The sequence below is a fragment of the Camelus dromedarius genome, chromosome 9, assembly GCF_036321535.1.
Source record: "Camelus dromedarius isolate mCamDro1 chromosome 9, mCamDro1.pat, whole genome shotgun sequence".
Lineage (NCBI taxonomy): Eukaryota > Metazoa > Chordata > Mammalia > Artiodactyla > Camelidae > Camelus > Camelus dromedarius.
The window spans coordinates 69,717,102-69,732,832 of NC_087444.1; the positions used below are offsets into that span (position 1 = coordinate 69,717,102).

The 15,731-nt window shown below is 44.8% G+C and overlaps 1 protein-coding gene across 1 annotated transcript in view; it reads right to left on the minus strand.

Annotated features, from left to right (window-relative positions):
• DMAC2 (distal membrane arm assembly component 2) overlaps window positions 1-12,051 on the minus strand; it is a 42,980-nt gene extending 30,929 nt beyond the window's left edge. The window contains exon 1 of the mRNA XM_064489350.1: window positions 11,933-12,051. Within this exon, the coding sequence (XP_064345420.1) occupies window positions 11,933-12,013 (81 nt within the window). The 5' untranslated portion in view covers window positions 12,014-12,051. The remainder of the gene's footprint in view (window positions 1-11,932) is intronic.
• Window positions 12,052-15,731: the final 3,680 nt, after the last annotated feature.

Consider the following 15,731-nt stretch of genomic DNA (forward strand, 5'->3'; position numbering starts at 1 on the left):
AACCTGTTTTTGTACTTTGTCTTGGGCAATAAGCAAACCATTAGCTTGAAGTGTCACAAGTGTTCTGGTATATAATTCTTTTAACATGGTATCTGTTTCAGCAGCTAATAAAATACCATCCATATAATGAAAAATAATGCATTGAGGGAACATATGCTGGGTAGGTGCTAAAATGTCACCAACTAATTGTCGACAAATTGTAGGACTATTTTTCATCCCGTGAGGTAAATATTTCCATTGATAGTGCAATGGTATTTCCTGATTATTATAAATTGGGACAGTAAATGCAAATTTTTCTTTATCATCAGGATGTAAAGGTAAAGAGGAAAAAGTCTTTTATATCAATGACATATAAAGGTCAATTTTCTGGAGTTAAGGCAGGGTTAGGCAAGCCCTTTTGTAAGGGGCCCATAGCTTGCATAACAGCATTCACTGCTCTTAAGTCTTGTAAGAGGCACCATTTCCCAGATTTTTTCTTCATAACAGAAACAGATGTGTTCCAAGGACTAGTAGATGGTTCCAAATGACCCAGCTTTAATTGCTCATCAACTAATTGCTTTAAAGCTTGTAATTTTTCTTTAGGAAGGGGCCACTGCTCTACCCATACAGGAGATTGCTGGGTCCAAGTGAACGCAAAGGGTGTTATTCCTGACAATAGTTCAGTGGCCCATATTAAAAAGGATCAATGTTAAGTGTTAAGTTCCATTGAGTCAATAAATCTCTTCCCCATAATGTGTAGGGAATGGGTAAAATAAATGGAGTAACACTTGCCACTTTGTTTTCTGGCCCCTTAGCTCTCAACGGAGAAGTGCTGATCTCTGGGGCCATAAGGCCCCCACACCTTGAACATTAGCATTAGAAGAATCCTTAGGCCATAAAGTAGGCCATTGATGAGAAGCAATAATAGTTTTATCTGTTCCTGTATCTATCAAACCAGTAAATTTTATCCCTTGTAAAGAAATATTTAATAAAGGATGTTGTCCAGATATTTCATGTGACCAAAAGGCAGCTTGGCCAGATTGTCCAAATCCAGAAACCTGTCTCTCTTTTGATAAAGTTTTTTCAGCATGTAAGTAAGGAATCAAGATAAGCTGAGCAATCCGAGAATTTTTTGGTATAATATAATAAGAGGAAGCTCGAACCATAGTTTTTATTTCCCCCGCATAATCATTGTCAATAACTCCAGGCAAAATAGTCAATCCTTTGAGCCCTACAGAGGAACGTCCAATTCAGAGGCTGAAATATCCTGCAGGTAAGGGCCCATAAACTCCAGTAGGTATCAAGTAAGTTTTTGACTTATCATCTAACAACTCATCATTAATGGTAGCTAAATTGAGTCCTGCACTCCCTGGGGAGGTGGCAATAAGGTCGGTAATTGAGTATTGGGTCTTGAGGTGATTGCTCCCCATACTTGTTTTTGGTGGGCACCTGGAGGAGGGGTGCCCCGTTTCTAGTTACCCGATGGTTTTCCTCTTATCATATTACTATTAACATTAATTTTAGATTTGCATTGATTAGCCCAATGGTATCCACGGCAGCACCAGGGACATATTTTTGCAGGTTGTTTTTGAGGAGGTTTATCTCCTTTACAATATTCGGCTATATGACCTGGTTTTTGGCATTTAAAACAGGCTAAGGGTGGTTTAGCATTATTGGACTGCTGGGAGAAAGCAGCAGCCATAATACGGACAGCATGAGTTTGTGTCCCTACTTCCTGACAAGCTTTTATCAGCTCCCCTAAATTATGATTACGACTTCGCAAATGAGCCATAGCAGCCTGACAGTCAGCATTTGCATTTTCAAAGGCACACTTTAATAATAATATTTGAGCAGCCTCAGGATTAGGTATTTGTCGCTCAATGGCAACTGGTAGGCGAGCAATAAACTCAATATAAGGTTCAGCAATGCCTTGTTTTATGTTCACAAAAGAATTAATGGCCCGATCCTTCATGGATGGTGGGATAGCCTTCCAAGCTGCGAAGGCAAGCTCAGAGCTCTGACGTGGTAATAGTGCATGAGCTTGGCATTGAGCATTAGGCGTTGCATATTGTCCAGCTCCTTGTAGCATGTCAGCACTGATTGGTATATTCTGAGTTAAATTATCTATAGATTTAGTAACAGCCAAATCATTATATTCAGACTTCCATAAAACATATTCGGCATGACTTAATAAGGTCTTAGCCAATATACTCCAATCATAAGGAATCATACGGTAACTTCCTCCTAATGCTTCTATCATACCCACAGTAAAGGGAGATTGAATGCCATTCTCTCAAATACTTTTCTTCAATTCCTTATAAACAGTGAAAGGCAATAAATCATGAATACGTTGACCATTTTGAACAATAACAGGGAAAGCTCTATGTATAGCATCAACATCTCCTTTCAAAAGTCCTTCCCTTAAGCACCCATGCATTAAACTGTGACAAGATGGATCCTCAAAGGCAGGGGCATTAACAATAGGTGGAAAAGTAATTTTTTGTTTATCTTTCTGATCAGAACTCAAAGGAGGAGGAAAAACCTCTTCTGAGTCTGAATCTGAATCAAAAGATATTCCCAAAGGTGAAGTCTCCTCTACAGGCTGCTTTATAGCTTCCCCAGCCGATGGCACCGGGGGTGGTGGCTGTAGTGGCAGAGGAGGTAATTTATCCTCTGGAGGGGCTGATGACTCCAAAGTGTTAGCCACAGCATTGTGATTAATGGGAGTATTCATAGTAGAAACATCCTTAGTATATAATGGCCATAAGGCCGTTCTAATTATCCCCCACGTCGTTATTAAATGTACATCAGTTAAGAGTTTGAATTCAGTTTTTAAAACATGTCCAGCTTGTTCCCATAACTCTAAATCTAGGGTGCCTTCCTCCGGAAACCACGGGCAATGTTGAGCAATGTCCAATAATAAATTTTGGAGCTCCGTAGGAGAAACCGAAACTGATACTGCTTTAAGCAGCTGTTGTAAAGTCCGAAATTACAGCTGCTGCTGCTTAGTAAGCTGTTGCCCCATGAGTATTCCTCGGCACGCCTGATAGGCTGAAAAGTCCCCCCAAATTTCCTTAGTTCCATTTACGTGTTTGCCGAGTCTGATATCACATTGGGGTCACCATCTGTGACATGATATCATGTACACATGAACACCATGTGGAGAGAAGCGAAGCAGTTCTCTGTTTATTGATTCTTAGAGAAGGATTTATATAGGACATGTATGGTGCTTCACATATCATCTAAGTTATAACAGTGTTAATAATCTTAAGCTAGTTAGGTTCCCAGGCTCCAGGTTCCCAGGCTCCAGGTTCCCAGGCTCCTGCAGTAAGCACAGGATATTACATGATCAAGGACAGACTGTTTTAAAGTTCATCACAAAACTTCATTAAGTAGGCCATCTCTCATCCAGCGGCTGTGCCTGTCTGAGGTTGTCCTCCTCTGAGGACCTTACCCGTCATTGGCTATCCAGCCGTCCATACTGGATACATTAAGTAGGCCATCTCTTATCCAGCCAGCTATGTGACAGCTCTCACAGCTTGTTTATCAGTTCAGCCCATGGCTTATTCTCTAGAGCCTTCAGGCGGGGGCTTACAGTACCAGCAAAAAGGAGAGATGCTAGGTCAAAGACAGGGTAGGTCCCACACGCAAGCTCCTCTGTGGAGTCAGGACACAGCACCCACATCAGCCACTGAGGTGTTCAACAACCAGGAAGCTCATCGGATCACTGGTGTCCAGAGTGTTCACTCGGGTTTTATTACATTGACAGGTGTGATTGAAACATGGGTTGTGATACTGAACTCACTCTCTAGACCAATTTCCATCCCTAGATGACAGGGTTGTTTATTTGGATGACAAGCCACCCTACTCGATGCCAAGCTATATCATCAGAATGAACTCAGAAGAGATCTAGGAACTCCTGAACACAAAAACAGGCTTACCACTTGGAAAATTTCAGCATCAGCGACAGTGATTTCACAGATACTTCATTATATCACACTGAAGGCCGCAGTTCTGGCATCTCTACTTTATTTAACATGACATTCATTTGTTCTAGGAGGCAGTACTTCCTCATGACTCACTTCAAGAATTTGACCTTTGAAACATCCCCATCCCCTAAACGCTATCGGGGCTCATAACCTGCTGTCCTGCCCCCAGGGCGCTGTCCTTTCTGCTGCTCAGGGGTTCCTTCTAGATCTGGCCCTTCCCCTGCTCTGAGCCTGGCTGGAGAGTCACCCCAGTGGGAGCAGTCCTGCCTGCTCACTGCTCCTAGGAGTGGTTTGGGGACAACTGCCCGAAGAAGGGACTGTGGCTCAGCTGAGGGCAAGTCTCTGTTGAAGAGGGCCTGTGCAGAGATCAGTGAGCAGCCTGGGTACAGGAACTCAGCAGTGAACCCAAAACATTCACTATATATATTGTGCAAACACTTTTAAAGAATAATATCACAGACCCTGGGAACAAATACTTTGGCAAGAGAGGTGTCGGTGACGAGTGATAAAAAAGGTTAGGGTTCTGACCAGAGGTGAGATGAGAGATTGTACGACTCCAAAGCATAGTCAGGATTAAACAGTCACTAAGAGAGGGGATGTGCTCCAGACCCAGGCTAAAGGGAAGTGGCTTTCAGACAAGGGCCCCTTGTGGGCACCACTTAGAGCCAAGGCGTCAAGACCTTGGTGTGGGAGCTCTTTGCACTGAGTTTGTGTGTGTGTGTGTGTGTGTGTGTGTGCATGAATGTAGGTATGTGCTGTATATGTGTACATGTTTGTACACGGGCATGTGTGTATGTCAACGTGTACTCGTGCGATTATGTGTATGTGTGTGTGTATGTTTATACATGTGGTGTGTATGTTTGTGAAGGGAGTTAGGAACACACAGGTGCAAATCTCCAGACACACAGGAGTCCCAGGGACACTTGAAGATCAGGGGGTCAAGAAAGGGCACAGGAAGCCAGGTGAAGAGGGAGATTGCAATCCCCTGGGGTGAGAGACCCAGAGAATGAGCAGGGAATGGAGGCTGTCAGGTCAACGCAAGAGACAGAAGACTTGAGCGGAGGGTGTGGGAGATTCAGAAAAGGAAGGGATTTGAGTGTGGGGGTGTCAGAAGAGGGTTTCTGGACTCCAGCCTGGGGGAAACTGAGACAGGCCAGTGAAGGGCAGGCTTGGGGTGGAGACTAGAGACTTAGAAGACAGTTCCCAGTGGGAGGGCCAGGATCCAGCTAGGACCAGGTTGAGAGGGACAGGGCTGTTCTCAGAGCGGGTCTGGGGGTGCCATTCAGCATCTGGGGAAGCGCAGCAGAAAACCTGATGTCGACCTTGGGCCTGAAAGACATCCCTCAGCCGAGTTTGCCTTGTGCTGAGATGTGTGAGTAAGCCAAACTGTGACCACAGTGGAGGCTGAAAAGGAAGCAGGGCCCAGGGAAGAGGAGGGGAGGGGGAGGGGGAAGGCATCAAGGGCAGAAGAGTCTAGAGCACGGGATGGGGTTAGTGCTGGGATTGTGGGGCGTGGGAGGGCAGGAAATCGAGGAGGCAGGAGACTGTAGTGTGCAGAGCCCAGAAGGATCTAGAAAAGCAGAAGAGCCAGGAGGGGTTTGAGGGGAGGGGATGTAGAGAGGGTCACTGCCCTGGAGGATGTGTGGTGAAAGTCAGGGTGAGGAATAACTCTGCGGGGGGTGGCATGCTTGTACACTTTGATTTCTTCACTGAAAATGAGGCCTCCGTCACATCCAGTGCTGTTTGGACCGTCAGCCTCACGGCCGGCTTAGGAAGCACAGAGCTTGTTGGAGTCCACACCCTTCCCCTCTGAGGTCTGTCTTCTGAGGGCTCCTCCGTGGCCCAGAGCTTCTATTTTCCTCTGTTCTGATCACATTCTGTCTCTTGAAGACTTCCGCCCGGGCCCTGTTCATCCCTGATCTCTCTTCAAGGCCACCATTTCTCCTCTGGCCCCTCCACTCAGATCAGGAAATGTCCTCCTCAAACTCCCAGGTCTGTACTTACAGCAGCGCCCCTGCTCCCCACACTGAGGCAGAGGTTTCCAGTGCCTCCTCAGGACTCACTTCCAGAATTCCACCTTTGAAACCTCCCCATCCCCTAAGCCCCATCCGGGCTCACCCTCTGCCGTCCTGCCCCCAGGGCGCTGTCCTTTCTGCTGCTCAGGGGTTCCTTCTAGATCTGGCCCTTCCCCTGCTCTGAGCCTGGCTGGAGTGTCACCCCAAGGCGAGAAAGAAGATAGCACAGAACCAGCCTTGGGACCACAGCACCATTCAGCAATAATTTTTTTCTCTGTTTTTAAGTTTATTCTTTGTCAGAAAGACAGAGTCATTATGATGGCATAACAGCGTAATTTCTGTTTTGAAATTTTGCCAATGTTTGAGAAAACCACTGGTTAGGAACCATTTCTAGAAGCTAACAGTAATCTGTTCTCCTGAAATTGTTTTCGTAACAGTCGAAATATTTCTCCAATTTCATTTTTTTTTTCAGGGAAGCGGTGTTGGTACAACTATAAAAGCAAATGCTCAGAATCAAACAGTTACACCAGTGGATGATGATACTGACACAGGAAAAAACAAACATGGGGCATGAGGGGGGCTGTGTCCCAGGTCTCAGGGGAGTCCCTTGGATGTACCCCGCCAAGTGTGGCTCCTTGGCTTTGCACAGGAATTCAAGAGCAAGCCTCAGCTCAGTAAAGGTAGATTTATTTAGAGAGATATATGCTGCATAATGTCTAGTCTGCTTCAAAAGTTAAGAGAAAGGCCACCAGGTGTGGGGATTGGGTGCTCAGGTTAAAGTAAAAGTAGATACACACTCCATAGACAGTCTGCAGGCCATCTCCAAAGATGAGGGAGTGAGAAAAGCAGCCATGAGGTGCGGTGTTGCTAGTTTTTATGGGCTTGGTATCTTCACATATCAGCAAGTGGGAGGACAATTCCAACTAGAAGTCAGATCTGCCACCATCTTGAGCCTCAAAGTCCCCTTTGAGTTGACCCTTCCATCATTCTGGTGTTAATTGCTGTGTCATTCCTTGAATGGCTGTGCCCTGCCCCCTTCCCTCATGTCTCATTCCCCCCTCAGAGATTTTACTCCCATAATCTCATGGGGGTGCAGAGGGGCGATGGTCCGACTTCTGAAACTACTTCCAGGCTGAGTAGGGGCGTTGACCCTGCCTAACAGGGAGTAAAAATCTCTGAATGCCTAATCTAGGGGCCCCAGGGGCAGGACAGCCTTTTGTTTTTGCGTCAGAGGGCAGTATGGGCTGGAATTCTCGCATGGCCATCATCTGTTCTGGTAGTGCTGTAACCCACTGTTTTCATAGACTTCCAATGAATCTTAAAAATGAAGCACCTTTGTAACAGCAGTTCAACTGTGTATAACAACAAAAGACTTAAAAGTCATGGTTAAACACCTGTAATTGATAAAGAGAGACTTGTTTACAATTACTAGAACTAGGATTATATTCAACTTAACATACCAAATAATCCTAGTTCATTTAATATCTAAGATTCCTCAGAGTTCCTTTAAGTCATCACAAAGTTAGCTGGAACTAAAAAGAACTTGCAGAATTTGTTAAATCCTCACGTGGTCCCATTTCTAGTGATAGCCTGACAGTAGTAGCTCTGTCAGGGACCTCAGATATTCAGACAGCAGGGTTCACTTGACAAACAATATGGGGTGGAATGAAGACCTCCTCTGGTTTGGGACTGAGGCAGGCTCCCAAAGCCGAGAGTAGTCATTTTTCTTGGTGGGTGTTTTTCATGTAAGGGTCTCTGAAATAGATTATTGCCTGGAATTTAGTGAGCAAGTCCCTTCCCAATGAAGGAGATGAGGCACTCAGGCACCAGCAGAAACTGATATGCAAAAGTAAATTTCCTAGTAAGCACTTGGTTTGGGGCTTTCTGTTGATCTCCACTATTATACAGGATTGAGAGGACAAGGGTCCAGGGAAATCAGTCAGCACAGAGTAAGTGGCCCCTGTATTTACTAAGAAAATAGCTTTTTTTGCCTGCCACATCAAGGGTTACCCGAGGCTCCTTTGGAGAAATAACCAGGTGTCCTTTGGGACCCAGGAAGGGTCTCTGGCCCCATCGGTCTTCATTCATCTAGGCCATCACTGGTTTGGGAGCCTCAAGCCCCCTTCGGGACTGGGGGCAGTCCCGCTTCCAGTGGCCTTTTTGTTCACATATTGAGCAGGGTCCTGGTGGACTTTTTCCAAACATGGGGCATTCATTTTTCCAGTGGCCCTCCTGGCTGAACTTAAAACAGGTCCCTTTTAGGTGAGACAGTGGCTCTGATCCAGGCATCCTGGATCCTGTCCTCACCATGGATCTTCATAAAGGAGGGTAACCCTGAGGTGGCACAGGGGTTAGGGCTGCCACTAAGAATTGTGCCTTTTGATGCTGTCCCTGAATCCTTCTTGCCTCTTCAACCCCGTCTCTATTGTTAAATACTCCAAGTGCCAGATCCATGAGATGATTCATGGGGGTCTGGGTCCCACAGCTGCCTTTTGTAATTTTCTCCTAATGTCTGGGGCTTACTGAGTGACAAAATGAGTATTTACCAGGACTTGCCCCTCAGGGGTTTTGGGATTAATATTAGTATGCTTTCTAAAGGCCTCCACTAAGCAGCCCTGGAAGAGGGCTGGATTCTCATCTTTTTCCTGTGTTACTTCTCTGAGTTTGTCATAGTTGATGGGCTTAACAACACACTTTTTCATCCCCTCTACGAGGCACGTTACCATATGGTTTCTGTGTTCAAGCCCTCTACCTCCCTGTTGGTAGTTCCAGTGGGGGCTCTTGGTCAGGGATTGCTTCCCCCAGGGTAAGGTAGATTATATGTCCCTAATTGTAGGTAGTCAATTCTTTGGCATGCACCTGGGCTGCACTAAGGAGCTGGCTTTTTTCCTCAAAAGTGCAGCAGGTTGAAAGGAGGACCTGTAGGTCCCTCCAGGTGAGCTCATAGGCCATTGTCAGCCTGGTAAATTCCTCCATGAAGCTACTAGCATCCTTGGAAAAACATACAAATTTCTCCTTGCAAGTAGCCAAATCAGTCATGGAAAAGGGAACGTGAACTCTAATAGTTCCTCCATCACCCCTTAAGGGGCAGTTTGGTAGCAGGAGGTTGGTAGGTGGCCCCACTTTGAATAGTACCATCAGGACTTTCCTCTGGTGAGGGAGACGGTGGGGAAGACTGTCCCCCTCAGAGCTGGGGGGCATGGGCGTTCCTGGCTGTGGACCCTGGGGAGCTAGACCCATAAGGGGGTCATCTAGAACATTGAGCTCCTGTCGGGGGAGACACTTGGAGGGGACATGAGCCAGATATAACCGGCAGGAGTTCCTTAGACCTGGATCTTGGGATAGGGTCAGGAACACTTGGACATATGGGATATCCCTGTTTGCCTCCTCTTTTATACAACGGGTTTAACTGCAAGATGGTATTGTAATTTAATGACCCATATTTTGCCCAGACCTCTTGGTCCCCTAGTTTGTATAGAGGCCATGCAGCATTGCAAAGGAAAATTATTTTCTTTTTCCCCAAGCTATCCTGTTTAAACTTTTCCCAATTAATTAATATGTATCCTAATGGGGAGCCCTTTGGGATACTTGTAGTTATCCCCATTTTGGTTAGGATGCTTTTGTCCTTGAGCCTGAGGTGGCTCCTTTGTACTAGTCAAGCAAAGGATCAAGGGCCAGTGGGAGAAAAGGTGGCCAGAGTCCCAGGGCCTAAATCCTTCAGAGGTAAGGAGACCTAGGTCCTGAGTCAACTAAGCAGATTACCTTCTGTGAAAGAGGGGAGACAAATAGCTTCAAAAGGTAGAAATCCAGGATGAAAAAGGAATGCTGTAGTTATGGCACTTCCTAGACCAGAGATCCATAGGCCCACTGAGGGAGTACCCACCTCCCTCAGCGGTGATGTCCACTCAGTGATGTAATGAAACCGGGGCTCCAAGAGGGGTGCTTAGGCCATCAACCCGCAAAGGGAGTGCTCACCTGCGACTTCCACTTAGGGGTGCTTAGACCATCGACCCATGAAGGGAGTGCTCTCCTGTGACTCCCACTTAGAGGTGCTTAGACCATCGACCCCTGAAAGGAGTGCTCACCTGTGACTCCTACATAGGGGTGCTTAGACCATCGACCCATGAAGGGAGTGCTCACCTGTGACTCCCACTTAGAGGTGCTTAGACCATCGACCCCTGAAAGGAGTGCTCACCTGCGACTCCTACTTAGAGGTGCTTAGACCATCGACCCACGAAGGGAGTGCTCGCCTGTGACTCCTACTTAGCGGTGCTTAGACCATCGACCCATGAAGGGAGTGCTCTCCTGCAACTCCCACTTAGGGGTACTTAGACCATCGACCCCTGAAAGGAGTGCTCACCTGCGACTCCCACTTAGGGGTGCTTAGACCATCGACCCACGAAGGGAGTGCTCACCTGCGACTCCTACTTAGGGGTGCTTAGGCCATCGACCCATGAAGGGAGTGCTCACCTGCGACTCCCACTTAGGGGTGCTTAGACCATCGACCCGAAAGGAGTGCTCGCCTGTGACTCCTACTTAGGGGTGCTTAGACCATCGACCCATGAAGGGAGTGCTCACCTGCGACTCCCACTTAGGGGTGCTTAGACCATCGACCCCTGAAAGGAGTGCTCGCCTGTGACTCCTACTTAGGGGTGCTTAGACCATCGACCCATGAAGGGAGTGCTCGCCTGTGACTCCCACTTAGAGGTGCTTAGACCATCGACCCCTGAAAGGAGTGCTCACCTGCAACTCCCACTTAGAGATGCAAATACCCGCAACCTGAGAAAAAGTGATCACTTGCTACTCTTGCTTGGGGGTTCAAAAATCCTGATCCGCAAAGAAAGTGCCCACCTGAAACTCCGGCCTAGGGATGCAATGAGGCCATATGCCCTGAGGGCACTTGGGGAGGGCCTGGCAGCAAATTTTTAAAGGGGAATTCCTGGATTCCTCTAATTTGGGCCTCCTTTTGCAGTTCCGGTGTTCTGGAACCAGATTGAGATGAAGACTGAGTAGAGAAGAGGAACTGGGCTCAAGGAGCAATGGAGGGAAAGCTCACCCAACCACAGTTGCCAATTACTTGCCATGTGGCCTTAATTTGGATGTCTGAGTGGTCACCTTGGTAGATCCTCTCACTTCTGAAGAGATAGAGCGATAGAGGAGAATGAGAAAAGATCGAGGGGAGAAAAGCTTTGGGTTCTGTGGGCTCCTTCATGGCAGCATCAGCTGCCACCTAAGGGCTACTTGAATCTGCACAGCATGGGAGAAACCCCCTGCTACCCTCCAAAGAAAGGAGAGCCATAGCCCAATAGGTGGACCGAGATTATGTCCTTTTAGCCCTGTTTCTTGATTTAAACACCCCACATTGGGGGCCAGACAGATAATACAGGAAAAAACAAATGTAGGGTGTGAGGAGGGCCATGTCCCAGGTCTCGGTTGAGTCCCAATACCACAGTTTAGGAACCATTTCAAGAGGCTGAGGTGATAATCTGCATCTGCTAAACATGGTTATCATAACATTCAAAATATTTCTCCAGATTCAAGTGCATCTTTTTTGTTACAGAGGCGGGGTCGGAATGTATAGTTAGTAACAAAACTGAAATCTCTGCTGTTAACTTCCCACAATGATGCATCATCTTATACAATAATATGAGATGTTGTTTTTTAAGATTTTGTAAAGCTAGTATAGATACCGAACGGATATATTAGGAGAAATTATACCATCATCACTTCTGCCGGTTGGCGACCCATCATCTTTTTAAAGACATATATGATCTTATTTTTTAAACAATTCATGTCCAACTGGTTGTATGCCACCGAAGCTATCTTGTCTACTACAAATATCAGCGTCTTTTTGATTAGGTACATAAGCAACCATTTTAAGAGTATCAAGATTGGCTTTATCATATCATATCCATTTATCATTAATTTATCTTTTACGAATTTCCATACCTCCTCTGTGATTAATTCAGCCACCATACTTGTTAAACTTCCCACGGCCTTGTCCTTGATGAATAAAATAAGCGAATCCATGGTGAAAACGCGAGGAGGTCTTCTGGTGGTATGAGTGCAAGTTCTGAATTTACTCCTTCTATAGAAGACACGGGGCATGGGCATTTCACAGAGGAGTGGCCAATGATCATGTGACACGTTATGGGGCAACACTTGACATATAAGGTTAGTTTCCTCTCACTTGTTTGACGGCCATGATGACTAGTCATAAATGCCTAAATATTGCGATGCAATGGGCCCTCCTTCCTGCAGTACTGGGGATGTACCACCCAGTACAGGAGCAACCAACCTCTCACCACCAACTAGTACCCAGGAGGGGAAGTGGACATTGTCTTCAAAAGGCTTCATATATTAAGCAGAAAATTTTGAAGTTGTTTTAATGCTGTGGTAGGCTGAATAAGGGTCCCCAAAGATATACACAGCCTGACCCCCATGACCTGTGAAAGTTACATTATGGGATCAAGGGGCTCTTGACCATGTGATAAAGTTAAGGGTCTTGACTTGGGGACATAATCCTGGGTTTTCAGGGTGAGAGATAAATGGAATCATAAGGGTCCCTATAAGGGGATTGGACAGAAAGAGATTTGAGTACAAGAAGAAAGAAGGTGATATGAGTCTGGACCAGGAGGCAAAAAGGTGATGCAGTGAGAGGCTATGAGCCAAGGAGTGAGGAGAGCCTCCAGGAGCTGGAAAAGACAAGGAATCTGATTGTCTCCAAGAGCACTGGGAGGGAACATGTTCCTGCAGACATTCTGATTTTGGCCCAGAGAAACGCATTGGAGATCTCAAGACTGCTGACTGTTAGAGAGTAAATCTACGCTGTGAATCTGCTAAATTTGTGGTAATTTGTCATAGCAGCCAAACATTCTATCAGAAATAATATTTACATCAGCCCCAGAATGTAAATTTCTAAAAACATCAGCAATAAGACCAAAATTGTTTGTTTTTTCAAATCTTCTTTTTTTTTTTAACCAGATAAACACTAGTATGTATTTCTATTTTTAACAACAGGGCCTCAGCATTACACTTTTAAGAAAAGAAAAATCTGGCGTGTACAGCCTAGGACTTGTAAACAGTATTTCATAAGTGGTTAGGAGGAAATCTGAAACCCAGCCAGAGGGAAGTGGCCATGAAGGAGGAACCCTAAGATTAACAGTTTAGGCACAGCTCTAAGAGCAGGGGTCAAATGCGTGGGCATTGACTGAGGTCCAGTGCACTCCTGGAGGAAAAACCCCTGGCAAGATGGTCTGGCGGTAGAAGCTGGGACTTTTTAAGGCACATAAGGCAGGGATTCCTACGAAAAGGAAAGTTCAGTTCAGCATGTCCAGGGCTAGTGAAATTGGATGTAAGGGGCAGGGGACTATACTTCCTAGGTCCAGGATGAGAGGGGAAATATTGTTAGGAAATTGTATTAGGGTTCTCCAGAGAAATAAATCAGAGTGCGTGTGTGTACGTATATGTATACATACGTATATATGCATATGTCAAGAGATTGAAGGAATTGAGAAGACTTGTGAAGCCGTCTCCAAGCTGGAGACCCAGGAAAGTGAGTGCTGTAGTTCCAGTCCAAGCACAAAGTCCTGAGAACAGTGCAGCCAGTGGTGTAAGTCCCACGGTGAGGGTGGGAGAAGACTGATGTCCCCACTCAAGCTGTCAGGCACAGAGAGTGAGTTCTCCTTTCCATTCACTCTGTGTTCTACTCAGGCTGCTCAATTGATGGGATGGGGCCCACTGGGGAGGGCAGTCTGCTTTGCTCAGTCTACAGATTCAAATGCTCATTCATCAGGAAACACCCTCACCGACACATCCAGATAATGTTTAACCAAATATCAGGGCACCTTAAGATGGCCTAGTCAAGTTGAAATGTAAAATTAGCCATCATAGAAATAAAGCCCTTTTTTTTGTTGTTGTTTAAAAAAAATCTTTTAATTTTCAAAAAGTTATTTTAAGAGAAAGGTTATTTACAGGCAAGTTACTTGTGTCAGATCTATGGATTGTTTTGGGTAGTGTGGCCATTTTGATAGTGTTAATTTTTCCAATACAAGAGCACAAGAAATCTTTCCATTTCTTTGTGTCATTTTGATTTTCAGAGTATAGGTAACCTCCTTGGTTAAGTTTATTTTTAGGTATTTTGTTGTTTTTGATGTATTGGAATTGTCTCTGCCAGTTATAAAACTCTGGTTTTTGAAGTGAAAAAAAAAAGTGAATGAAGGGCCACAAATGGAAAAATATCCTTCTTTTTTATGGGTGAGTTGTATTTATGTTTATGTATATATATACTGCATCTTCACTATCTATTCAACTATTTATGTGCACTTAGGATGCTTCCATATCTTGGCAATTATAAATAATGTTGCTGTTAATAGCAGTGTGTATATATCTTTTTGAGTTAATTCTTATTTTGTGGATGCCTTTATTCCCTTGATAAATATGTAAGTTTAAAAAGATTGTACTGTGTAGCACAGGGAAATATATACAGGATCTTGTGGTGGCTCACAATGAAAGAAAATGTGATAATAAATATATGTATGTTCATATATAACTGAAATATTGTGCTCTACACTGGAATTTGACACAACACTGTAAACTGACTATAACTCAATAGAAAAAAATGTTTAAAAAATAAATAAAAAGCTAAAGCTCTAAACATTCTTAGAAACAATGAACAGTGCATATATGTAAATTTAAAAATATATGTGCAGTAAAAAAAAAAAGATCTATCAAGCCATGAAAGACATGGAAGAAACGTAAAAGACATATTACTAAATGAAGAAGCCAGTCTGAAAAGGCTACAAACTGTACAATTCCAATCAAATGACATTCTGGAAAAGGTACAGCTATAGAAAAAAACAGAAAAATCATGGTTTCCAGGGGTTTGGGGAGAGGGAGGGAGGGAGGAATGAATAGATGGAGCACAAGAGGTTTTTAGGACAATGAAATTATTCTGTATGATACTATAGTGGTGGCTACGTGTCATTATACACTTGTCAAAACCCACAGAATGTACAACATCAAGAGTGAACCTTAATGTAAAATGTGGACTTTGGTTGATAATAATGTGCCCATGTTGGTCCATTAATTGTATCAAATATGCCACATTGATGAAGGATGCTGAGAGTAGGGGAGAATAAATGTGTGTGTGGGGAGGACTATATGTGAACTCTCTGTATTTTCTGCTCAATTCTGCTGTGAACCTAAAACTGCTCTAAAAGGATAAACTCTATTTTTAAAAAAGAGAGAAAAGTTATTTACAGGCAAGTTACTTCCAGTGTTAACTATTAAAACCTTTTACTGTTGGGCATAGATAGATCAGCAGCAGTCTGCATATACAACAGAGCCACAATAGCATGGCATTCATGGTCTCAGGCTCTCTTCCAATATACCCAAGGGATCTGGACAACCTGCAGAACATCCCATCCATCCCAGGCCATTATGTTGATGACAACAAGATAACTAGACCTGAGAGCAAGAAATGGCAAGTATTCAGATTGTCTAGTAAGACACAGGTGTTCCAAAGTGTGGAAGAGGAATCCTTCTAATATTGATAATCAGTGACAATGAGTATCAGAGGTGACTATGACATCCATTGGAGAGAATGATGCCAATGACAAGGTCAGCCCTAGTTACCAGCAATTTAAGCAATAAGTGAGAGTTCCATGGTCTGTAGAGCATCCTCATCTGTGACCATTCAGGGAAGCTCGTAGGGTCCAAAAGTCTAGGGGGTGCTGGACCACCCTCC